General features: G+C 35.0%; 1 protein-coding gene across 8 annotated transcripts in view; it reads left to right on the top strand.

The window, feature by feature from the left end:
• ZZZ3 (zinc finger ZZ-type containing 3) overlaps nucleotides 1-25,268 on the top strand; it is a 111,245-nt gene that overhangs the window by 47,524 nt on the left and 38,453 nt on the right. For 3 of the 8 annotated variants that reach the window (XM_032870145.1, XM_032870144.1, XM_032870139.1), the window contains exons 2-5: nucleotides 1,401-1,535; nucleotides 1,615-1,680; nucleotides 3,090-3,243; nucleotides 8,360-9,915. The exons of 1 other annotated variant lie outside the window; for it this stretch is intronic. In XM_032870145.1, coding sequence (XP_032726036.1) covers nucleotides 8,411-9,915 — 1,505 coding nt within the window. In that variant the 5' untranslated portion in view covers nucleotides 1,401-1,535; nucleotides 1,615-1,680; nucleotides 3,090-3,243; nucleotides 8,360-8,410. The remainder of the gene's footprint in view (nucleotides 1-1,400; nucleotides 1,536-1,614; nucleotides 1,681-3,089; nucleotides 3,244-8,359; nucleotides 9,916-25,268) is intronic. 4 more of the 8 variants (XM_032870140.1, XM_032870141.1, XM_032870142.1 and 1 more) reach the window with 4 other exon arrangements.

Raw genomic sequence — 25,268 nt, 5'->3', positions numbered from 1 at the left:
CTGGTATAATGAAACCTTTCGCTGGTAAGATCTGGCAGGTTGACAACTCCAGTATCAAAATTTTATTCACAAACAGGTGTAAGGCTATCTATCTCCTCCCTTCCTTCCTTCCTTCCTTCCTTCCATTTTTGAGAGACAGAGAATGTGCTCACATGCCCACATAAGTAGGGGAGGAGCAGAGAAAGAGGGAGAGGGAGAAAGAGAATCTCAAACAGGTGTTATGCCCAGCATGAAACCCAACTTGGGACTTGATCTCAAGACCCTGAGATCATGACGTGAGCCAAAATCAAGAGTTGGACATCTTACCAAATGAGCCACCCAAGGGCACTCCAGCTATCTGCATTTCTATGCATTTTCTTTTTATTATATAGGAATTTAGAATGGCACACAATGGTAAATCATTTTAGAATGCCATTCTTATGTTTCTGTGATACATATGAATGAGTTTTTTAGTAGCTCACTTTTCTATTAATAAACTGGTTGAAATGACGTAAAGTTTTATATAATGCTTTTGGTCATGATTATGGGCACATTGTTGTGTTTCTCAGAGTTGTGATCTATAACCATGTTATGTTTTTAAGAAGCTTACTTTTAGGGAACATTTGGATAGCTTCATCTTGTTTTATTTCATCACATTTATCTTCTTTTTACTGCCAAAATAATGTTCACAAATGATTCATAGAGGGATAATCTAAATAAGACAAAATCATTACTTTAAAAACATGGAATGTTTTAAAGTCACATTTAAGAAAAAGTCATGATCTTTTTTACTGCATTTATAACCATTATAGATTTATTCCCTAATACGGGTGCCTGGGTGGCTCAGTGGGTTAAGCTGCTGCCTTCGGCTCAGGTCATGATCTCAGGGTCCTGGGATTGAGTCCCGCATCGGGCTCTCTGCTCAGCAAGGAGCCTGCTTCCCTCTCTCTCTCTCTCTCTGCCTGCCTCTCCATCTACTTGTGATCTCTCTGTCAAATAAATAAATAAAATCTTTAAAAAAAAAAAAAGATTTATTCCCTAATACTGTTGTAAAGCACACACACACAAAATACTTTTCTATTAATGCCTGAGCAGTTACAGGCATCTGGAAAATGAGCTCTGTCTACACTGGGAGTCAGAGAAGGAATCTATGGAGCTCTCAAATTTGTAAGAATTTTAATTTAGAATTAAATCTTGAAACATTTTATGTGGGTACTCTGAGAAGCATTTGTAAGAGTATTAGCAAATCATCTTAGTCTGTTGAAGATAGCACAGATTTTGTAGCCTAATATAAGGAATTATTTGTGCAGCTTAGTAGAGAATGCAGTGTGTTATCTAAGTATTTAGAAATACCACTTCTGTCCACATATCTGTAAAGAGTAACACATCCATAGTGACTATATTGTGGTTTCCCTTCACAGATATCAAGTTGTGCTAGTACAACCATATAAATAATTAATACCTGAAGTCTCAATGTAACATGGACAGTAACAGTGATGACAGATAAATACAGACGTTTGGGGATCAAATACTAGGCGAAAAACACTTTTAAAAAGGTAAGAAAAAAATGTAATCTTAATTAAGGCCAAGTGGGCTTTAGTTAGTAGAAGTAATTGACTAAAGTTTCTTTTTCAGTGTATCAGGCTTTTAAGAAACACATCTGGGTGATCCTGTCTATCTTAATACTGGTAGAACTCAGCTGTAAGTATCAGTTTTGTGAAAATGACAGTTGCAGATAGTCTTGCTTGGTAAATATCATAATGAGTGAGGTTCCTTTAGTAAACCCAATCCACAATGGGTAGGAGGTGGCCGACTGGAAATGGAATAAAGTGCTTGAAAGGGCATGTCCATGTGTACTCAGAGACACATCTTAAATTTTGGATCCTCTGCCCCTGATGTTTGCCACCCCCACCACACACTATAGAAGGTAATACTTTGCCCTGTTTGTGAAAGGCTTTTGAGGTTGGGTATTAAGGAGTTGGCAGTTGGAATCTTTGTTGTAAGATGAGTGAATTTTCAAGTCAGGGGTACTTTTTATAGGATCATGTTTTCACTATGCACCCTCCTTATATTAGTTTAGAATATTTCTTAATATAGTATTAAATTATTTTATTTAGACAATTTTCCTACCTTGTGTTTTTCAAGAATTTATAGGCCATATTTGTGAGAGATTGCATCTCTTGATATTAGATATTATTACTGATCTAGCTGACTAAAATTGTTTATTTTTATTAGGCAGTAACTCTAGTTCACAATGTTTGTTAACTGCATCAGTTTTAAAATTGTAATCCTTCACTGTGAAAATCTTTTAGAATATCTACTTTTAGAATATAATAAAGTGATTGTCTGCATCATAAACATTACTAGTCTTTTTCCTGGTATTCCTGCTTGTTTCCAAATGGGCACTTAACCATTTAGCCAGATTCTTTGAAAAGGATATCATATATACATTATCATAAAGTAAAACTCTTAGTTAATAAGACTGCCCAAGAAATGGAGTACACTTAGATTAATTAAAATATCTGGCCAACAAAATCCGTATTGTTTTTGTCCTAGTTGAAATCCATATAAAAAATAATAGAAAATTTTCTTCATTATAGAGTCTTAAGGCACTTTAGTAATCATCAGGGTTATCATATAGATATTTGAAGACTTAGTTGATTCTTTGGTGTGCATAATTTATTTTTGTTGTTCAGTCCCCAGTTTTGAATACTTGAAGGCCAAGGTTTGGGAAGGCCTCTAGAATAAGAGTAAGAGATTATAAATTCTGTATGAGAAATTTTTATCAAAGGCAGTCTTGGGGTCACCTCAAAAAGATAATGCCCATAGACTCCAGAGAAGAATGGAGCCACATTTTAATGCAAACTAATAATGAGTTGTTGGGAGGATTCAGTATATTTCAAGGTCTTTCTGGTTTGTTTTTGTTGGTTTTTAAACATCATTTTCTAGTTTCTTGGTATCTCTGAGGCTACAGAGTTACTAAGAAGTATCAAGAGATGTTACTATGAATAGATATTCTGTTATCTGCTGTTTCCTCTTATAGAAGAGGTAAATCTGTTAGCATAAGTTAATTTGTTTCTTTAATTTTTTTTTATTATTTTATTTTAAAGAAAGGAATTTAGGAGGTTCTAGTATTCTCCATGGCTGAAGCTGAGAGTCTGAAACCCTGATGCTTAAGCTCTATTCTAGATCGTAGCTCCAACTCCTTCAGGATATAAGGAAAAGAGATAATATTTCCACAATGATAGATCTTTGGTTGTACAGGTAAGTTATTTAGTTGCAGTAGTGAAGACAACTGTAGTTTGATATTTTTTGTGGGAGGGTTAACTTGTTATATTTCTATACTTTCTTCTGCATGCATATTGTGCAGTCTGTCTGGCAGTTCATAGGAGTGTGGAGCTGTAGGGAATGGGTTAGGGATGAAATATTTTCCCACTCTTCTCAACAGGTATATGAATGAAGTGACTAAGTATGTTGGAATCTCTAGAGCATTATACCTGTCCTTGACACTGTAGGTATTTTTGATTAAAGGGGCATTATGAAATTCCTTGACTTTCTGCTTCTCCCCGATTTTCTTTTAAAGTATGCATTCATTCAGCATTCTATGTATCTATCTGTGTCACCTCTCTATCATGTATCTGTCTCTCTTAATGGGGAAGAAAGAAGAGATCCCTTTATATAAGGCAGTACATAATAGAATTCACAGTTTCAAAACACAAATATTAAGAACTTTTAACTTGAATTGCATTGGTGGGTCCCTACATTTCACCCTCCTACTTTTAACCTGATAGTGGTAATTGCTCAACTAAAGAAATTTGTCTTAAAAGAACTGTATGACAAGGATAGTCTGAACCGTTACTGAGCAACTCATGTTTATGTTCTAGGTAGAAGAATCCTATTGGTAACACTTTCCAGTTGCTCTTGCTCTTTTTGCCTTTTGCTTTGGTTTGTTAAGGTATCATGACCAGTTTCCAAAAAATTGTTCAATTAATAAAACTAAATATTGTGATAATAAATATCGGCTAGAAGGTTGATGTTAATGGATGATTGCCAGTCTTTCAGTTCCCAAAATAAATCATACTACTTTGTTAATTATAGTGGAGCAAAAGGTTGTAGGCATTATTTTTGAAAAATCTTTTTGAGATTTCTTTCTCATAGGTAAAGGTGATAGCTAGAGTAGTGTTTTATTAGGTGGACCATTTTAGTTTTATTCCTGTTAGTTCATATTGATGCAGTTCTGCAGATGGAGTCCCAGGGGCTGGACATTTATGGTCTGAAATACAGCTGATACTGTTTGAGAATCCTGCAGTTAGATTTGAGGTAAAGGTAGATTCAGATTTGGGGGAGGATAGTTCAACAGCATGGGTGAGATATTAGAATTATAGGTAAGATTTGGACCTTAATATGAATAGACAGGTTGAAATTTGGTTGACTGTCCTTGATGTGCACTCCAGTAGGAGGAAAACTTACGAGGGTGGAGAAGAAAGGAAGGGATTCTATTTAATTTTTGTGATTGGTTGGTCATATTCTCTTCTGTTTTAGGAAGTGCCATATTCATTAGTTGATGTATATAACATGTAGGAAAAACTTCATTTTAGTTGCTAGATTGCATTTTGCCATATGAATATGTTAACTAACAGTTTCCCTTAATTCCAAAATTAGAGTGATTGAATTTCTAGTCCTAGTTGGGTGCTGGCTAAGCTTTTCACCATGTGTCTCCTATTTAGTTAACTAGCAAGGGTATTTTCTGAGATACTTAGTTTGTAAATAAGTTCCCTTTTGTTCCCTTAGTAATTTAATTTTTAGTAGGAATATAATTTTGTGCTCCAAACCTCTTCACTGAATTTCTTCAGTAACTGTATTATGCAGCTAAAACGAGGAGAACAACTACTTTAGTTTGTAATACTTAGCTAAGCGTGGCAAAACAACATTGAGACTTGGTTGAGATGATCAAGACAGTCTTAGTCCCTTTTTGGTAACTGAAATTTGCACTCGATTTATTAGATAGAAAGTGTGTGCCTTTATATATACCTATTCAAAGTAGAAAAGATGAAGAAAAAGGTTAGAACAGAAGAAAATAACCTCAGAGGGAAGAGTGTTTAAATTTCATTTAATTTTCAGAATTTTTTACCAATTTATTACCTTAAGGACATGCAGTGTTATTGTCAGGCAAGAGATTGAGTCCTCTCTTTGGTACTACTTAAGCCAGAGTAATCATGGTTTTATTTATACATTTTATTACTAGAATCAAATAAGGAATTAAAGGATATATTATAAATAGGTCTAATTTAGTTTGAACCTGATGACTATATTATTTTAAAAGAATTCTGTCTGGATGTAGTGTTCTGAGTCAGTGCTTCTCAAATCCTGATAGGCAAATAAATCACCTGGGAATCTGATTAATTGGTAGGTCTGGGGCAGGGCCTGATATTCTGCATTTTCAACAAGCTTCCAAGGGATGCCATGATGCTGGTTTCTCAGGCCACACTTTGACCTGCGAGAGTTGGAGGTACCAAAAGGGCCAGTCCTTGTATAAAACAGGTTTGCTTTATATATGGCTCAGTAGCACAGGATTTGAGAACTTTAACTAAAATGGACTTTACTATGGTTGATGAATGGAATAAAAATGCTTTTTAGGGATCAGAAGAAACAAAAAGAGGTTTCATCTTTCATATTACAGTGTTTTGATCACTGGAATAGTGAAGAAATAGGCCCTCATTGTAGGTACTGTTTTATAATTACATATATTATGTATACGTGTATAATACTATGTAATAGTATTATATGTATATATGTATTATATGTATTATGTGTATATAATACATACTATGTCTTATATACATATAATAATATATATTATGTAATAATAATATGTATGTTCTTTACAAGTAACTAAGTAATAATAATAGGTTTATTTTATTAATAATGACAAGGCAGATATTTTGCTTTCATTTAGATTGGTAGGAAAGGAAAGAAGGGCTGGGGGTGCCTGTTACTGCAATCCTTTGAGGTTTAAATACCCTTAATTGGCACCACATTTTAAAAAGTAAAGATTAAGGGGCGCCTGGGTGGCTCAGTGGGTTAAAGCCTCTGCCTTCAGCTCAGGTCATGATCCAGGGTCCTGGAATCGAGCCCTGCATTGGGCTCTCTGCTCAGCGGGGAGCCTGCTTCCTCCTCTCTCTCTGCCTGCCTGTCTGCCTACCTGTGATCTCTGTCTGTCAAATAAATAAATAAAATCTTTTTTTTTTTAAATAAAGAGATTATTTTTTGTGTGTTTATAAAATATTACTATTGCCAGTATTATTTTTGAATCATAAATTATGAACATAATTAGTTTTGAATCATAAATTATGAATATAATTAAATTAGCATGAACTATTTGCATTAGATTTTGTAAGGAAAGCTTAAAAATTATGTTTCTTTTGTCTATTTACATAGGTCATTAATATTTAAAAATCCGTAATCTTCAAATTTGAGAGTTACAGATTTGGGTATCTGAAACAAATAAACTGATTTTAGTAATTTTTAGTTTGTGCTTTTTTAAACTACCATTTGAAATTTAGCTTAAAGTTTTTGTAATTAAAAGTGTGTATCTGTGGGACATTCAGTATTTATTACCTGTGATTTAAAATGGACTGCAATCTTCATGACAAGATTTAAGCAAAAGAGAATTACAAGTCACGTGCCTCTAATGAATCCCAAAATAGTAAAAGTTTACTATGTGAAATGTATTTCATACTTCTGATTGGTATCCTGTACTTGTTCATGAGATGGCTATGGAATTCTCTAGGACAGATTATCATACTCTAATCCCAGGGCTGGTTTGTGAGTCTTGTAAGATTTTCAAACATTGTTAATTAAAATTGAAAAGTATGCCTTACTCTGAAACAACACTAAATCAACGTACGTATTTTTTAGGAAGCTTAAATTCATTTGTCAGCAGGCAGAAAGAAGAAGACAGTTCCCTTTTCTGTATGTGTGGCAGTGTGTTGCTGTGGCTTCTGTAGTTCTTCATAACCTTTCTACTGTTAGGCACCTCTAGTTGAGGCAAAGGAGAGATTATATTTGATTTGCAGGGGAGGGGTAGAATGGCATTTGGAGGGTTTATATGAGAAGGAGACTATGGGAAGCATGGTAGAGGGAGGTGGTGGGGGTACTATGAAACTACCTAGTATGAAACTACCAACAGCCATTGTTGGCCTCTTTTTCTATCCTGCACCCCATTTGGAAGTTAAGCAGTGAAGTGGCAAATTGTCTTGTGAAGCTAAACAGAAGAGGAAGAGAAGAATGGGTACTGGAAATGTTAATAGTTCCTTTATTTTGTTTTATGGGAGAACCTTTGGAAAATAATAACCACTCAGAGTTTGTCCAGATGGATCGATCAATCAGGGCATTTTTCAATTTCCCTTGCATTTCTAACTTAGAAACACCAAACCTCCACACGAGAAAACCAGTTCATCTCCCAACATGTGTTAAAACTGTGGCATATACATATATACAGGGGTTCAAAGGAGAAGATGGGGTTTTATATGTAGTCCTGATTTCTTAGATGTCATATTTGCTTTGGGGGCTGCTTTTCCTTTTTCTTCCATCCTCTTCAGAATACTTCCTTTCAGTTGCCGATTCATGGCTGTACTTCTTGTACTTCTAGAGACTAGGATGATTTGGGTTTGCTTTGTTTTGCTTTAACAGTTGCAAGCTAGGATTGTGATATCTATTCATCTGCTTGATGACAAAAATTCTACTGCAGCTGAAATTGTTTGGATGTCACATAGTTTGTTACCAAAGGATTTGGCCAAAAACTCATTTTAGTAAGAGTGAATTAAGAAAAGCAGAGCCTACCACTTTATCTCCCAGGAATATTTTGAGAAAACATAAGAAACGATTGGGATAGTTTTTGTGTTAACTGCTGTAAAAATTCAAGGGTATTCTTTTAATAACCAAAATGAAATCCTGTCTTTCAGGGAAGTCTTTTCTGGGACCTTTGTGCCTGTGTGTCTGAGGCAGGTTAAGGGCATGGTCTGTAGAGCCCTGCCCTGCCACTTAAATGTATGGCTTTGGACAGATTACTTAAAAGATACAGATACTTCACCCTCCTCATTTGTAAAGTAAGGATGGTAATAGCAGTTTTCTTAATTGTTGTGAGACTTAAGTGAGTTAATGTATGTAAAGCATATAGAACAATTCCTGGAACATATTAAGTGTCATATAATTGTTAGCTATTATTAATATCATTTTTGGAAATATTTATAAAAGAAATTATATCATGTTATTTATTAATATTGGCTATACTTGGATTTAAAAGTTAATAGCTTTATGCTTTTGTTTTAGGTATATTAACTATTACCTTTTTCTCATTATTTTGTTTACATTTTTGAAGGTTTCCCAATGAGTGGATCATGATGACCGTATTGTAGGGACTTGCCATAGTATGGCTGCTTCCCGATCTACTCGTGTTACAAGATCAACAGTGGGGTTAAACGGCTTGGATGAATCTTTTTGTGGTAGAACTTTAAGGAATCGTAGCATTGCTCACCCTGAAGAAATCTCTTCTCATTCTCAAGTACGATCAAGATCACCAAAGAAGAGACCAGAGCCTGTGCAGATTCAGAAAGGAAATAATAATGGAAGAACTACTGATTTAAAACAGCAAAGTACTCGAGAATCATGGGTAAGCCCTAGGAAAAGAGGACTTTCTTCTTCAGAAAAAGATAACATAGAAAGGCAGGCTGTAGAAAATTGTGAGAGAAGGCAAACAGAACCTGTTTCACCAGTTTTAAAAAGAATTAAGCGTTGTCTTAGATCTGAAGCACCAAACAGTTCAGAAGAAGATTCACCTATAAAATCAGACAAGGAGTCAGTAGAACAGAGGAATACAGTAGTGGACAATGATGCAGATTTTCAAGGGACTAAACGAGCTTGTCGATGTCTTATACTGGATGATTGTGAGAAAAGGGAAGTTAAAAAGGTGAATGTCAGTGAGGAAGGGCCACTTAATTCTGCAGTAGTTGAAGAAATCACAGGCTATCTGGCTGTCAATGGTGTTGATGACAGTGATTCAGCTGTTATAAACTGTGATGACTGTCAGCCTGATGGGAACACTAAACAAAATAGCACTGGTTCATATGTGTTGCAGGAAAAGTCAGTAGCTGAAAATGGGGATTCGGATACCCACACTTCAATGTTCCTTGATAGTAGGAAGGAGGACAGTTATGTAGACCATAACGTGCCTTGCACAAATTCAGAAGTGCAGGTCAAGTTGGAGGACCACAAAATAGTAACTGCCTGCCTGCCTGTGGAACATGTTAATCAGCTGACTACTGAGCCAGCGACAGGCCCCTTTTCTGAAATTCAGTCATCCTTAAGGGATTCTGAGGAGGAAGTAGATGTGGTGGGAGATAGCAGTGCCTCAAAAGAGCAGTGTAATGAAAACACCAGTAACGCCCTGGACACAAGTCTTGAGAATATGCCAGTCTCTGGAGAACCAGAATCATCTTCTGTTCTAGACTGTGTTTCAGCTCAAATGATGTCTTTATCAGAACCTCAAGAACATCGATATACTCTGAGAACTTCACCACGAAGGGCGGCCCCTACCAGAGGTAGTCCCACTAAAAACAGTTCTCCTTGCAGAGAAAATGGACAATTTGAGGAGAATAATCTTAGTCCCAATGAAACAAACGCAACTGTTAGTGATAACATAAGTGAATCTCCCACAAATCCTGATGAAATTTCTCAGAATGAAAGAGGAATATTTTGTGACTCTGAAAGTTATGGGAGTGAAGGACTAAGTAAGCCACCCTCAGAGGCAAGACTTAATATTGGACATTTGCCATCTGCCAAAGAGAGTGCCAATCCGCACAATGCAGAAGAAGAAGAAGATGATCCTGATGTTTATTACTTTGAATCAGATCATGTGGCACTGAAACACAACAAAGAGTATGTGTAAATATGGTAACCATGAATTCTGCTTTGTTTATTATTCCCCACGTTTTCAGTATCTGTTCATAAATGTCTATTCATAGCATTTTTATTATAGCTAAGATTAATGCTTTAGCTGAAATTTTAGGTTTAACATAATGATTATCTCAACTCTTAAAAAAACTCCAAAAAAAGGAAAGACTTTAAAACTCAGCTTTATTACTCTTCTCAATGGCAGTAGGGTTTTCTAGTTTTGATATTTCACACATCTCAATTAGAAAAGACATGTGGAAACATGGTTGATGGTGTTTTAATTAATAACTTTAATACCATTTCAGTTAATTTGTAAAATGGAAACATCTTTAGGTATCACAATACACTTTGAATTTATAGTTGCAGAGTTTTATGAAATGTCTATGCCTTCCAGACAGTGTAAAATCATTAACGAGTGCTTAAACATCATATAGATAAGGGAAATCTGGCAGGCTAGAAATCTACTTTTATCTTAGTTACTTATCTAATTTCTCATTAAAACTTTTGATTTTAAAAAAATGCACTTTATGCATTACCTTTCACTTCCGTGATTTGCAGAAATTGATATTACTGTTAAAACTATGATGGGTAATTGTATATTATAATTAGCACATTAGCAGGAGTTATAGTCTGCTCTATAGTTTACTTAAAGCATTTGAGACAACTTTCTCCTGATTCTAAATTATAAGGGGAGGCTATTTTAAAGTGTTGTCATTTCTTAATCTTTGTAATGAAGGTACTTTTTAAAATAGAGTGTCCAAATTTATCACAGTTTTACTTAGATTTGCTTTAAGTATTCTGGGTAGTAACACAAATGAATTGGAGCTAACTCTGAGTAATCCTGAATAGACGTTAATGAACAGTGAACAGGGTTTATCATGAATACTGTGATCAGCAACAGTAAAAGACATACATGAGTTAATCACCTTTATTCCTACAAAGTGAGCTTTTGAATTACTAGCAAAGATTTTATAGGCTGTGTAAAACACCGATTTAAGGAAACTTTGTAATGTTCTTGTGACAGTTGCCAGATTCTGGTATGTTTCAGATCACAAAGTATCAAATCCTAGTTGTGGACCATAATAATTTTTTGCCATACATTATAGATCAGATTTATATATGATAATTTGGTGGCCTTTTAGCATATGTTTCTTCTCTGAAAAATTTCCTTTTTTTTTTAAAAAAAATGGTATTTTAATATTTGGTTTAGTAGAGAGGTCATTTTATCTGAGCATTTTATTCATTTATTTTTGTAGAATGGTTAGCATTTTTATGTATTTGAAACATTTGAAATCCAATTTGAGATAGAAACTCAATAAATGAATAAGTGAAGTTTTTTCCAATTTCAGGTAGATAGAGTTCTTACCATTACTATTAAGCATCAGTTTTTAAAAACAGAGTTGCTTATCTGCAGGCAAAAGAAGCAGAATATATGTTAGAGAAAAACCAAGAACTCAAGAAGGGTGCATTTTTATAAAATGGTAGTCGTTATTTCTGTTCTCTTCCTTTCATTGTTACTTTGTCAAAAGAGATGCTCTCTTAAGGCCTAGCTGGTATGTTGATGGAAAATATTTTCCCATTAATTCATTGTTTTACTTTTTTTGTTCGAGCTCTCCTGATGATCATTCTTAAGGATGATAAACCTATAAAACAATTGTCTAAATATAGTGGCCATAACATTTAAAGAATGAGTTTCTATATTCTTAAGCCTTTGCAAGAATATAGTTTGATGGGTTCCTCAGGTACACAGTCCTTTGGGATTTGGATGGTAGTTGCTTTATTAGGACAGCATTTTCGATTTAATGCCTCATTTGGTGACCTTGGGCAAAAGAAATCACTTGTTCTTGCTTTCTTGCCTTCCTCCAGTCCTTTGAAGGTAGCACCTTTAGGCACTTCACTTTTAAGTTTTTTTCCTCTGATGGAAGCATATTGGCAAGAGTGAGATGGAGGGTGAGAGCATCTTGATTAGCATCTAGGTTAGAGATAATTTAAAGAAAATTGAGAGAGGATGTTTGATCATGTTAGATATAATCTCTTTTCAGTAGAGTCCTTATTTCTTTGCTTTTTGTTTAGAGCCAAGAGATGATTGGATATAATGTTGGCTTTTTTTTTTTTAAACCCAAATTGTCATTGTAAAAAATACCATCCTGATACCTGTCCTGTGCTTTGAAGTCTAAAGTTAATTTCTTTCAGTTTGAAAATGTACTTGGGGTAAAGAAAAACAAAAGATAAATGGGTAGATTAAATATTATTCTCCTGCGCACACAAGTATACTCATACAGCCCCATCAAGATATTTTTTTTTCTTTCTTAATCTCTTCATGCTATTAAATTTCTCCAGATAATTCCCTTTGAAACTGGGAATTGGGCATTGCCCAGATTATATACATGAATATCTTTACCAGTAGGGAATGAATACTTCCGGATGGCCGGATTCAAAAATATGTTACCGGTAGAAAACACTGAGCATGTCATAGCTTTATATCTGGAGCTGGGACAACATGGCTGTTCTCATTCTAATTGTAACTCTTCTCTAAATTAACATTGATTATTTAATCAGCAACCTTCTATCTTACCATTTAGCCTATAATTTATCTGTCTTATTTACAAGGGTATTACATATAGGGTCATCTAATGACTTGGGAATTTTTGAAAAGATATTGTGTATAGAAGCCTAGCCTTAGACCTGATTCATGATAATTAGACCATAGGTCAGAGAAATGAATTTATGGGCATTCTGGATACTTAACCCTGTTTTATCTCCAGATGCTGTCCGTTTTATTCCCATGAACCCACAGTGTGCTTTTACATATTTATTTATTTATTTGTTTATTTTTTGGAGAACTCTACTAGGAACAAGGGAAGGGAGACAAGATTATCTTTTTTTTTTTTTCCTGCCAGGATTCCAGGTGTGGATTTTTTCACTAGATCTGATCTCTTAAAAGAGTAGTGGGTGGGGATTCAGAAGAAATGTATTTTATCTAAAAACTCTGGTCTTCTAGGTTGAAAAATTCTGTTAAAGTGATAGATAATACCTGGTGACTCCCTTTTTGGCCTAACTAGCCAGACTGACTGAGATCATGTATTTAACTGTGATTTACTTTTTCTCTTTGGGAATTGACCTTTTGTGGATTTTGAATCAGAAGCATTGAATCAGGTCTCTCAGATTTGAAGTTCTGGCTCTAGGGAAAGCAGGTATGGAAGATTTTAGGTTCAGAGCTCCCCCCCCCAATTCACAAGGCTATCACTGGAAAATAAATATTCAAAAGAAAATGTGATTTGGTCAGTTTTCTCTGAATTCTCATTGCACAAGAATACTTAAGTGAATTATTTGAAGGGCCTTAAATAGCTTCATTTAAAGATCTTATAACTTTACATAAATAGGCAGAGGATGAAAAGTTAGGTGAAGAGTTTTTGGATTCTTGATGTCTTCGGAAGATTAACTCATTGATAAGATTATTAATGTTTATATCAATTTTCAAGTTTCTAGATAATGAAATTATAAGAATAAGCTAATTGCTGTTCATCAAAAGAGTATTGCTCATGTAGTCTCTGTGTAAGAAATTTTCAAGCCATATTAAAGAATATTTATAGGAATTGTGTTTTTAAACTTGGTTCTCATTAATGTACTTTAAATAATTATGATATGTCCTTTTATACTATGCTTATGTGAATCATTTGAGATCATCAGTTTCAGAAGCTGCATAGAGAAAATCCTCATTGTGTCTTCTAGATTCACTTTCTGTGAGACTGCTTTTACTGTTTGTCTAAGTTTCTTTCAAGGGGCCAGAAGGCTCCTGAGCCGGATGTGGATTTTGCTTAGAAAACAATAGAGGAGTCATCCTGCCCTAGACAAAGTAATGTGTACTGTGCTTCATAAGGTGCAGAGTGATTTTTCTTTAGTTTCTTGTTTGACACAGCGCTACAACTCAGAAGTAGACTAGATAGCATCATACAGTCCCCATTTCCTAACTTATAATTAAGGTTTTAAAGTTACTTATTGAAATTCTGATGAACTACTGGTAGATAGAGAACGCCCATATTCTAATTCATGGTGGGAATTTCTCCTGGTTATCTGAGGGAGCAGATACTGGGTACTCAGTTTTCAAAATTCTTTAGTCCAAGTTTAAGCTCTGTAATTGTAATCGTGATTATCTGGTTTTATCTGTCAGAATCAGCATTATAGGTAAGTAACCTGTTCTGTTTATTGGATAAAATGTTTTCATGTTTGTTGTTTTAAAGGACATTCTGTTAGTGTGTCTGTGAAAAATAATTGCCCTGTACAAATTGGGGATATAAAATTACTTGACTACAGCTTGACGTTAAATAGATATTTTGGATAATTTGCAAAAAATACTTTGGGCGATGTTTTGGAATGCAATTGAGTATATTAAAGTCAGAGGTTACCAGGGAAAACTCATGCATGGTGTATCCTCTCAACTAATTGAAAAAGGCGTGGAATATAACAGCCAGAGTGGCCCCACTAGTTTGCACAAAGTTTAATGAGAGGAGGGAAATAACTGTCCTTAGTATAAAATTTTTGGTTGTAAGAGGAGTATGCCATTAACTAATCAAAATAATCAGTGCAGTGAACTCTTGGTTTTTTCCTTTGAATGTCAACATCTTTTATTTCAAATGATGTGAATGGTGTCTAGAAGTGATCCTTTGTTGTAATCCAAGTGTATTTGTACCTGAGTATAATTTAACTTTTTCTTCATTTAGGGTCATTTTGCTGACAGAGGTTATGTAGTAATACTTTCTGCCATCACTGCCAGAATATCTATGTTTTTGCTTATGTTAAATGATTTGGACTCCTCTGCTTTTTATGTTCTTATAACTTAGTTTCTTTTCTATGTTCTTCTGGAAGTTCTTTGACTTCTTACAATTTCTTCAGTTTTGTTATCTTTCATTTTATTGTCGCTAGTGCTGTCATGCTACCTTCCTTTATAAACTCAGCCTTCCCTTCTAATTGAGTGCTTTTAGTTCTCTTTAAACTTGGAAATCAGAATAACCAAGCTTGTTAGAATTAGGTCTCATGATTCTTGAGTAATGCACTGAGGAGTTTCTCTCTGAATGCGTATACAAGCATTAGAGATGTTTGTTTTAATTATGTGTTTTCTTGTTTGCTTTCTTTCTGGTTTAGAGTCTGTATCTTACATAACTTACCAGGTATCTAAATTCTGGATGGAGAAACAACAGTTGTTTCTTTATATTTGGCAATAAATACCCATTTTAAAAATCATCATTTATTTGAGACTAATTGAAGCTTAGCCTTTAGTTAAAGGAACTTGATTTTAGTAGGTTTTTTATAGGCTCAAAAATGTTGTTTTTACATATTGGTAAGCAGACTATACGATTTATGTTTCTGTGATGACTCATGTCATCAGATACTATAGTGTTAGTAATAAATGAGATCTGTGACTTTTCTGCTTCTTTCTTCAGTGAGGTCTGTATCTTCTGTCTTCATCGAGGTCTGTGTACTGCTATTTCTTTTACATTATCATGGAAAACTGCTTCTGCTTTTCTCTTAAATCTCAGATTTTAACAGAGAGAAATTTGTGAAGTGGTGAGCAGAGACTGGGCAGATTGCTCAGGATGCTCTTAGTTGGCAGAATTCTCTGTAATGTGTTACGATTTAATTTTCACATATCTAGTAATATTTGTATGGTAGATGCTTGAAATATGTTGAAGATCCGAGTTTTCTATTTCTTTAAAAAGTATTGAAATTTGTTTTGACAGGCAGTTAATTTACTTGATAATAACCATGATTCTAGTAAGTTTTATCTTTTGCCCTGATGGGAGAAGTACAGAGTAACCTGTATTCTAGGTTTGGTTTAGCCTTAGTTTGGCATAGCCTTTCTGATGTCTCATTTAAAAAGGTCTTTCCTCTGGCTAGTTGAAACCTGAAGGACTCTAGCCTTATGAAAACACTGATAATTTTTCTCTGTACAACTCCTTGACAGTTGTTCTTTGCTTGATCCTGTGGAATCTCATGTTTTACTCATGCAGCTTTGTATGTGGAAGACACAAGGGGACCTCTGTGCCGATACTCGGTGTTTCCTTCTTCCTCACTTTTGCTTCTTCCTCTTTGTCCTACAAATTCCAGCTGCCTCACTTCCCCAAACTCAGTTTTCTCTCTCTCTCTCAGCTCAGCAAGACCGCTTCCTGTTCCATAGTACTGTTGGTACTTCCATGCAGAAAGTGTGATCAGAGTGTGCCTTATTTCATCTGTTTGCTCTTTTCTGCAGAGCAGAGTTCTGCATTGCATGTTGTCTAACAATAATTGTTTCTGTATTTTCTCTGGTTGTCTAGTTGTGTATGACAGAAGGATATTCAGTGTTAATTCTGTCATGACTAAAAGTGGAACTTTATGACTTAATTTCGGTATGCACTAGGTATGTTTTCTTCTTATGATACTCACTCCCAGTCTGAAGGTTGGCCATTTGGAAATTATTTTTTGTGGACACTTGTGAAAACGAGGGCTAGATTTTACTTATACCTTAAAAATTAGCTGAAGCAATTTTGTTTCCTAAGAAACTGAAGTCAGAGAAATTGGAATAATACCAGTTTGAATTGAAGAATAAGAGTAAAAGAGACTTGACATTGTTTTAGTTGTATTGGTGGAGTGTTTTATGGTTTGAGCAGAAGTAAAAGTTAGGTTACTGGTTCAGATACAGTTCATGAGGATGAGTAAAAGAGAAAGCGACACACAAGAAGATGTGAAACAATTTACTAGGTTTAAAGTGGTAACCATAAGAGATGAAACAGTAATGTAGCTAGGTTTTAGTTATTTTTCTTAGACCCTTCAAGTTTTTTGAATGGGCCAGATATGATGTACTATATTTCAGAAAGCTAGGGTGCATATGCTCTTTTTATGCCTGTCAGTTTCATCCAGTTTCTTATAAATGTCAACTGTTTTGCAAGAATTTATTTTCACTGATACTATTTTTACCATTTATGCTGTTGGAGAACTCATTCAACTTTTGTTGTTGTTGTTGTTTCCTTCTTTTCACTTGTCCTAAATAATCCTTCCTCTTAATTTTAAATGTTTTAACTAACAGTTCTCAGAATATAAAAGCATGGAATTTTATTATGTTTAAACTTTCATTTGGAGAAAAAGGGTTATGTAATAGTTAATTGGCAATGAAGGTAGAAAGTGCCATTGAACACTAGTCAACACCTAAAGTATCTTCTTAATAAACACTTATATATGTGTGTGTGTGTGTGTGTGTGTGTGTGTGTGTGTGTATGGATATGAGGAGTGAAGTTAAATGAGCCAAGTGTAATATTTTATAAGTACTGTTTTTTTTAAGACACCAGTCATGGTGGGGTGCCTGGGTGGCTCAGTCTACTAAGTGTCTGCCTTGGGTTCAGGTCATGATCCCAGAGTCCTGGGATCGAGTCCCACTCAGGTTCCTTGCTCAACAGGGAGTCTGGTTCTCCCTGCCCTTCTGTTCCTCCGCTCTGCTTGTGCTCTCTTTAAATAAATAAATAAATAAATAAAATCTTCTTAAAAAAAAAAAAAAGACCCCAATCATGACTGGATAATGTTTTATTTTTAAAATGCTATTAAAAGTTTTACTTGTAAATTATTAACAGAAGTAGACTAGATTTGAGGAGTATTCCAGTCTCCTTCCATTATAATTTTTAGCTGGCAGTATGATGCTGGGTAAATGTCTTTAATTTCTGTTGTTGTTAGTTTTCTATTAAAAAATGGCATTTATGTAATTCAAATTAATATATAACTCTATATGTATGTGTGTATATGTGTGTGTGTGTGTGTGTGTCTTTCTCTGCCCTTCCCCTTGGTTTTGGTACTGCTCATGCTTTAGTTCTTGACTTCCTTCTTATTCCGTATACTCTCTGTTAATATTCTCACACACTGTTGTGGCTTAAATTACTATCTCTCTTGATGGATTTCCAAATGGATATCTCTCCAGTCAGATTGTGGTTGAGCTTCACGCTGCTTACAAGATATATCCGTTTGCCTTCCCGATAGTAAACTCAGTGGAACATGTCTAAAATTGAACCATTGCTTGTTTCAGGTGCATCCAATATTTAACACTGTCTTTTTACTTAATTGGTACTTTCTTTCACTTTCCAAATCTAGAAAAAAGGGAGTTATCTTCAGTTACTTCTTCACTACACTCCCTCTTCCACCAGTGTTATTGATTCAGCTTTATTTCTTTATTCTCAGTGCCACTGTTTTTTTTTTTTTATTTTTTTAAGTAGACTCCATGCTCGGTGTGGAGCTCAGTGCAGGGCCTGAACCTACAACTCTGAGATCGAGACCTGAGCTAAAATCAGTAGTCAGATGCCTAACTGATGGAGCCACCCAGGGTGCCCCTCATTTACACTTTTAAAAATTTAGGTCACTGTCGTCTCTTCTTGATTACTGGAAATGCTTCCTTAATTGCTTTCTGTGGTGCTAGTGTACTGTTTCCTCAATGGACCTTATACTGTAAATCTATTCTTTCAAATGAACTGTTGTGTGATTTTTAAACATTCTTTTTTTACTGTCTACCTCTCTATATTATAGACAGATTAAACCTTTAGTTCCTTGATTATTACGTTCTTTTACTTGAGGTTTCTCATATGCCTGACCACCTACTCTAGCCTACCCTTAACCCCTATCTCCCTGGCTGTCTTACTTTCTCTGTTGCAAAAGGAGAAGGATGTTTAAATTTAGACATCATATACTCTGAGAAATCTTTCCAATCTTCCCAAGATTGACGGAGTGGTCCTGGTGTGCTCTGTCATAGCAACATGTACAATAAACCTCAAGGTCTTTGAAGGAATTGTATCTTTCTAGTTGGTTGATATATCATTGGAGAAATGTCAAGCCTCATCCCGGTTGGAAAATATTAGAGAAAATTTGGTATGCTTTTCATAGTAGAGATTTTTTTTTATGCCATTAGTTTGATTTTTAATACTCTGGATATATGCAATTTAGTACTGGTAATGATTTCCTTTTTTTTACTTAAAAACTAGATTTTAAGTTTTAAAAGAAATGTTGAATAAGGGGCGCCTGGGTGGCTCAGTGGGTTAAAGCCTCTGCCTTCAGCTCAGGTCATGATCCCAGGGTCCTGGGATCGAGCCCCGCATTGGGTTCTCTGCTCAGCAGAGAGCCTGCTTTCCCCTCTCTCTCTGCCTGCCTCTCTGCCTACTTGTGATCTCTGCCTGTCAAATAAATAAATAAAATCTTAAAAAAAAATGTTGAATAAGCTACATAATCATTCACATAGTTAACTTAGGAATTATGGAGAGATAATTGGGTTGGTGGGGGACAGGGGAAAGAAGGGTGTGTCTCATGATTAGTTTGGTTGTCTGAACACATTTTCAGGTGGTGAGTTAAATGTTTTTATGTGGTTGTATGAAAAATATAAGCTCAGTTGTTAATACCAGACCCCAAAGAGAGGAAGTCATTGTATTATAAAACAAATTTACAAGTTGGTATGACCGGAATGTTTTGTATAGTTTCAGATACATAATTACAATCCAGAGTTCTGCCAGTAGACTTTAGGAAGCAATATGGAGTAAGAATTTAGTTAGATTAACTTTATTGACTTGAAGGACTTGAAAGAAAATGTGTGTCCCTATCTATGTGTCTGTCCTACTTAAAGATTTTCAGTGGAGGATATTACTTAGCTTTTTCTGTATAACCTCATAATTTTGAGTAGAAGCTAGAAATAATTAAAAACACAAGACATATCCTGTGTCTTTGAAGTTACTGTAAAATGATTGAATATAGATAGCTTGAGAGATAAATAATTTAGCTATATTTGAGGTATGCTGCTAGCAGAGTATTAGTTTATAACTCGAGATTACTAGCTTGTCTCTATAGTGTGAAATTTTTATGTATTTGCAACTTTAGAAGGGGAACTTTTTACATATTACAGTGTACTGTTTCTTAGAAAAGGTCATCTAAAACTCTAGGGAAAACATGTAAACCTTATCTGACTGGTGGTCAGGATTTTTTCTAGATTATTGTGCAACTTTAAAAAAATTTTTTATAAACATATAATGTATTATTAGCCCCAGGGTACAGGTCTAGATTATTGTGCAACTTTTATAATACTGACCACAATGTAGTTAGTTGCATTCATCTTCCTGAATTCTTGAGGAAACTCAGGAATTTTACAGAGTAGATTTAGAAAAACAGGTATTAGGAACCAGTTAAAAAAGACCCATCTTTGAGGGTTTCTTGTCATAAGAAATCTAGAGTCTTTAGGGAAGAAAAAAACCATAATTTTTTGAAGGCTATAAATATGTGGATTAAAAAAATACTGACATAATCTTTAAATAGCTCTGAAAGCCATTGTGGGATACTTCAAATAGTATTCAATTTGAATACAAGGCTATTGAAATCCAGTAACTAGTAAGGAACTATAGGTTTTTTAAAACTGGCAAGGGGAATAAACAAAGTCAAGGTAGTTAGAGCTTGTTTTAGTAAGTGCATACTGGTTGCATGAATCTGAAAATCTGTTCAGAGTATATCAAATATAAAAAAGGTTTATTTTAAATAAATAGTAGGCCATCTTATGAATATTCAAGATCAGGAAATAAAGCCTGGCCAGGCCTTATGAAATTACAACCTTTTGGTATTTAAGATGATACTCTCTTACCTGTGCTTCTCTTATGCACTAACAGACTAGTTTTTCTTTCTTTACTGATGTTTTCTGCTCACTTTTCCCGCATAATTTCAGTTTGCAAACAGCAGTGACTTTCCACTGTTCTTGCCCTGGTTCCAACTTTGTACTTGACTTTTCTTCTCAGATACTCGTCATATTCTGTAACAAAAGCCTGGTTATTGACTGGACAGTAGATTGACTTCCCTGGGTCACATTTTCATCCCTCGCAAAATTATCATTGGTCGAGGGTAGAGTTAATATTTGGAGGTGGGGAAGAAAAGTCTGCTTTGGCCAATGCTTTTTGGAAGGATGTCTTCCAGAAAAGAAGTTATTGAGCAGTGTAGGCTGTCAGAAGATGCCATGATAGACCATTTGGTATTTTGGGTCCAACTTGTATTCTTGACCAGTTATATATAAAATGAGTAGAAGTAGAGCCTTTATGCTAATGATCCATGTCATTTTATTTCTCTATAATATTCCATTTTATGGATATGTCATAGCTTGTTTATTTACCTATTGGAGGACATGTTGATTGTTTCCAGATTTTGGTGATTATGAATAAGACTGCTATAAACATTGCATTTGCAGGTTTTGTGTAGACGTAAGTTTTCAAATCAGTTGGGAGTATACCTAAATATGTACTTGCTGGGTCTTTCGGTAAGAGTGTGTTTAGTTTTGTAAGAAACTGCCAAACTGTCTTCCAGAGTAGCTGTAGCATTTTGTATTCCTATCAGAAATGAATGAGAGTTCTGTTGCTCTATATCTGTCCTCAACAGAATTTGGTATTGTCGGGTTTTTAAATTTTAACCAGTCTAATTGGGTATGTGGTGGCCCTGTTGTATTTTTAATGCATACATAAACAGACTTTTGGGGCCATATAAAAATATTTGCCATGCTTGATATTTTATTTCATGTAGTAGATGACTTTTTTTGTAAATGAAATAATTTTAAAGATTTTCTTTGGCTCTTCAAGGTTTCTAAAGGATAATATTGGCAATTTTTAAAGCAAATAATTTTTTACATAATTAATTCCCTTGTTATAAATCTTTCCAGAGCTCTTTTAGAAATGGAACTTTCATTAGAATAGTGAGATGTTTTATCATGGAATAAGAAATTTCTTGGTAATATATTCACCTGCTTTTTTGAGTTACAGCATATAATACCTTATTAAAATATATTTGACCTAAAAGATTAAAAAAATAATTATTTTTTGATGTTTGAATTATGGGGACCTTATTTCTTTTCATGATGTATATTTTCTGGTCTTTGTTGTGTAAGTCAAAATATTTTTAAAGAAACATACAATTTATTCTCATAAAGATATATTAAGGGATTTAATAAAGAACCTCCCCACCCCCAGATCTTCATTTTCTGTGGTGCTAAGGAGGGAAGAACACAAGGATGTCGAATCAGGAGGCATTGGTATGGTTCTCAACCCTTAGCTAGTCAATCATGAAGTCCCTTAATCTCCTTAAACTTCATTTTCTTCAATTATGAGATGAAGAGGTTACTTGAGGTGGCACCTTCCAGCTCTAATATTCTAATTCTGTGGCACCTATACTTGCTATACACTGTAGCTCCTTTTACACCATTGGGTGTGTCTTGCAGCTTATGTCAGAAACGTAATTACTAATTAACATTAGTAACATTAGTAATTGAAGAGTTGTGTTTAAGTCTTACTAGGTAGTATTCTACACATTTGAAAAACATTTAAAAGTATTTTGTGTTTATTAGTACTGTGGTCTTTAATCAGTATGTGTATCCTGGAAGATCTTAGTTGAGATACACATTTTTAAAAAATTCTGTTTATTGTTTGTAGCTGTTTTTTGTTGGGCTTACTGTATTTTATTTTGTGTTTTATTTTTTGAAAAAAAAAAAAAATCCAGTGTATTAATATATTCACCAGAAGGGCTCAACCAGAGACTTAATTTAAAAAACAGAAACAGGGGGCACTTGGGTGGCTCAGTTGGTTGGGCATCTGCCTTCAGCTCCAGTCATGGTCCTAAGGTCCTGGGATCGAGTCTCAAGCAGGTATTCTGCTTCTCTTTCCCTCGCTTGTGTTCCCTCTCTAGCTCTCTCTCTCTCTCTTTGTTAAATAAATAATAAATAAATAAAATCTTAAAAAAAAAAAAGAAGAAAAATGACACCACAGCTTAAGCTACGGAGTCCTAGACAGGAATGAAGAAAAGGACTGACCATCTAAAGAAAAAATAAAAAGGCAACACAAGGAGAGAGGCTAGACAGTGATCTTGGTGGAGACTTGGTTTGAGTAAGTTTCTTGCAGATACTTCCTTTTTTTTAAAAGATTTTATTTATTTATTGGACAGAGAGAGAGATTGCAAGTAGGCAGAGCAGCAGCAGAGATAGAGGGGGACGCAGGCTTCCGCTGAGCAGAGAGCCCAATGCGGAGTTCAATCCCAGGACCCTGAGATCACGACCTGAGCCGAAGGCAGAGGCTTAACCCACTGAGCCACCCATGCGCCCCTCTTGCAGATACTTCTTAAAGGTTGTTGTATTTTTCCAGAGCTTAGCAGCTCGTGTGTTGAAAGGTCTACCAATGTTGGGTTCTCCTAGCAGGTTTAGGATGGACAAGAGGATGGTCCTGACATCATACAGGATAGACCACTTGTCCTTCAGGATGTCCAGGTAGATGTTACCCTGGGTGTCGCACTGGGGTGGTAGTGGGGTGTGAGGAGCTTCACCATGTGGGTCATTGTAAGGGTAGCCACTGGCGAACTCCAGGAGAGCGTGTACCTAAGGTTTTCATGTACTGCACCAGCTACTCCATGAGGTCCCCACCCATTTGAAAAGGTTGTCTGATTCAGGGAAGGCAGAAATTCTTTTATCACCAGACGTCATGAAGGTCATCAGCTCCTGCTGGAGCCTCTTGCCCATGGGGCCCTGGGTCTATTGTTCTCGGCCAAAGAGCTGGTGGTAGCTGGGACACTGTTCTGGGAGGCTACCTGGGCCACATGGGGAGGAAGAAGGGCTTCCTGTATTTTAAAAAAGGTGTCATGCAGTCACTGCATTAGAGTCATCATCGCAGCAATTTAACTGCTTCTTTCGTATTTGTTGAGTTACTGTGTTCAGTCTAATAGGACCCTTTGAAATTTTTGATATGTTAAAAATGGATTGTAGAATGTGCTGAAGGGGGTCCTAGTTTCTAAATTTTTAGAAATTCAATGTGTATTCAGTATTGAAATAAGCAGTCTGTAGGCTGTACCCTCTTTGGTATATCAGATAGCAGTAAGACTCTTGGTTTGTGTGCCGGTGTGGTCAGGAAGTGCGGCAAGAAATAGAGAAAAACAGGATGAAAGAGAAAGGTCTTTTGCTGGATGTCATTCTTCTATTCTAATAAATCATTTCATTTCATTTCTTCTTTTAAAAAGTCTCTTTACCTCTTCTCTCTTTCTCATACTGAACATCAGCAGTAGAGATAACCCACTGTGATTGCTCATTCTCTACTCACTCATATACATACAAAGAAAAACTAATTCTACACAGCTGAGAGGCAGGATTTAAAGATAAGTGTCTTTTTTTTTCTTGTTATAGGAGTGGAATGGGAGTGGAGAATAAGTTTTATTTCTCTTGATTCTAATAAAATTCAAGTATTTATTAATATCTGATCATTACAAGTTCATTCCATGGTTAGGATTTGAAAGTATAATTTCTCTAAACACAAGTGAAAATGAGCTTCTGGTTTAAGAGAAATGTCAGTTATACTAACATTTCTCTGGAGATTGAAGAGTTACCCCTACATGTTACTATGTTAGGGATTTTGTTGTTAGTATTAAAGACCAGTAAGTTAACAGCAGCTAGATGATGTTTTAATGATTTATTGAAGGTAAAACAGGCCAACTGTAACCAAAGAAGTGGTTAAAGAAAAGATCATAGAACACTTTAAATAGTTTATATAAGGACACACTCTGTAAATACTGATTTTCTTGGCATGGTAATTTTTCCTCTTAGCTATGAAAAGTAAATGGTGTTTCTCTTTTTAATATGCAAGCTGATTTTTTTCTAACTAGATTGTATTTTGCCTTGGAAGGTTTTCAATCAAATAAATCCATGTGAGTAAAAATTCTTATAGTTTGTAGTTAAATAAAATTGTATTTAATTTAAACAGAGGTAGGTATTATCATTATTACTATTATTATTTTTATCAGAAACAACATAGGCATAGGAATTTGTTTAAATATAAAGAGAGTGAGGGCTCATACTGTCAAATACTTATTGAAAATTTTTGAGATTTTTAGAAAGCTTAATTCATTTACCTTCATTCAAAAGCAAACAGCAAGATTAGTGATCCAGGGAATGGGTGTGGAACACAAGAGGATGTTGAGTTACCTGTTCTCACATAGTTTGCTAGAAATATTACTTCTGGTACATGGTACAGATTGTTTGCTTTCTTGATTTATGAAGATTTAAAACACTTAGCTCACAAATAATTTTTAAAAATTATATTGCAGTTATACATTATCTTTGCCCTTAAGTTGTTAACAGTTAATGTTAACATTCATTTAGCTCAATTTTGAGTAGCAATTTCTTTTCTAATACTGGTAATTCCTAATGAATCCTTATTTCCTTAGAGGATTGACATAGCACAGTGATTCTCAAATGTGGCTGCACATTAGAATCACTTAGAATGTTTTAAAAATATATGAATGCCTAGCTTTGCCCTAGAGATTCTGATTTAAATAGTCTGTGG

The sequence above is a fragment of the Lontra canadensis genome, unplaced genomic scaffold (assembly GCF_010015895.1).
Source record: "Lontra canadensis isolate GAN:19392208 unplaced genomic scaffold, GSC_riverotter_1.0 scaffold40, whole genome shotgun sequence".
Taxonomy (NCBI): Eukaryota; Metazoa; Chordata; class Mammalia; order Carnivora; family Mustelidae; genus Lontra; species Lontra canadensis.
Note: the sequence above shows the minus strand (reverse complement) of the source record. Positions and strands in the feature narration are given on the sequence as shown.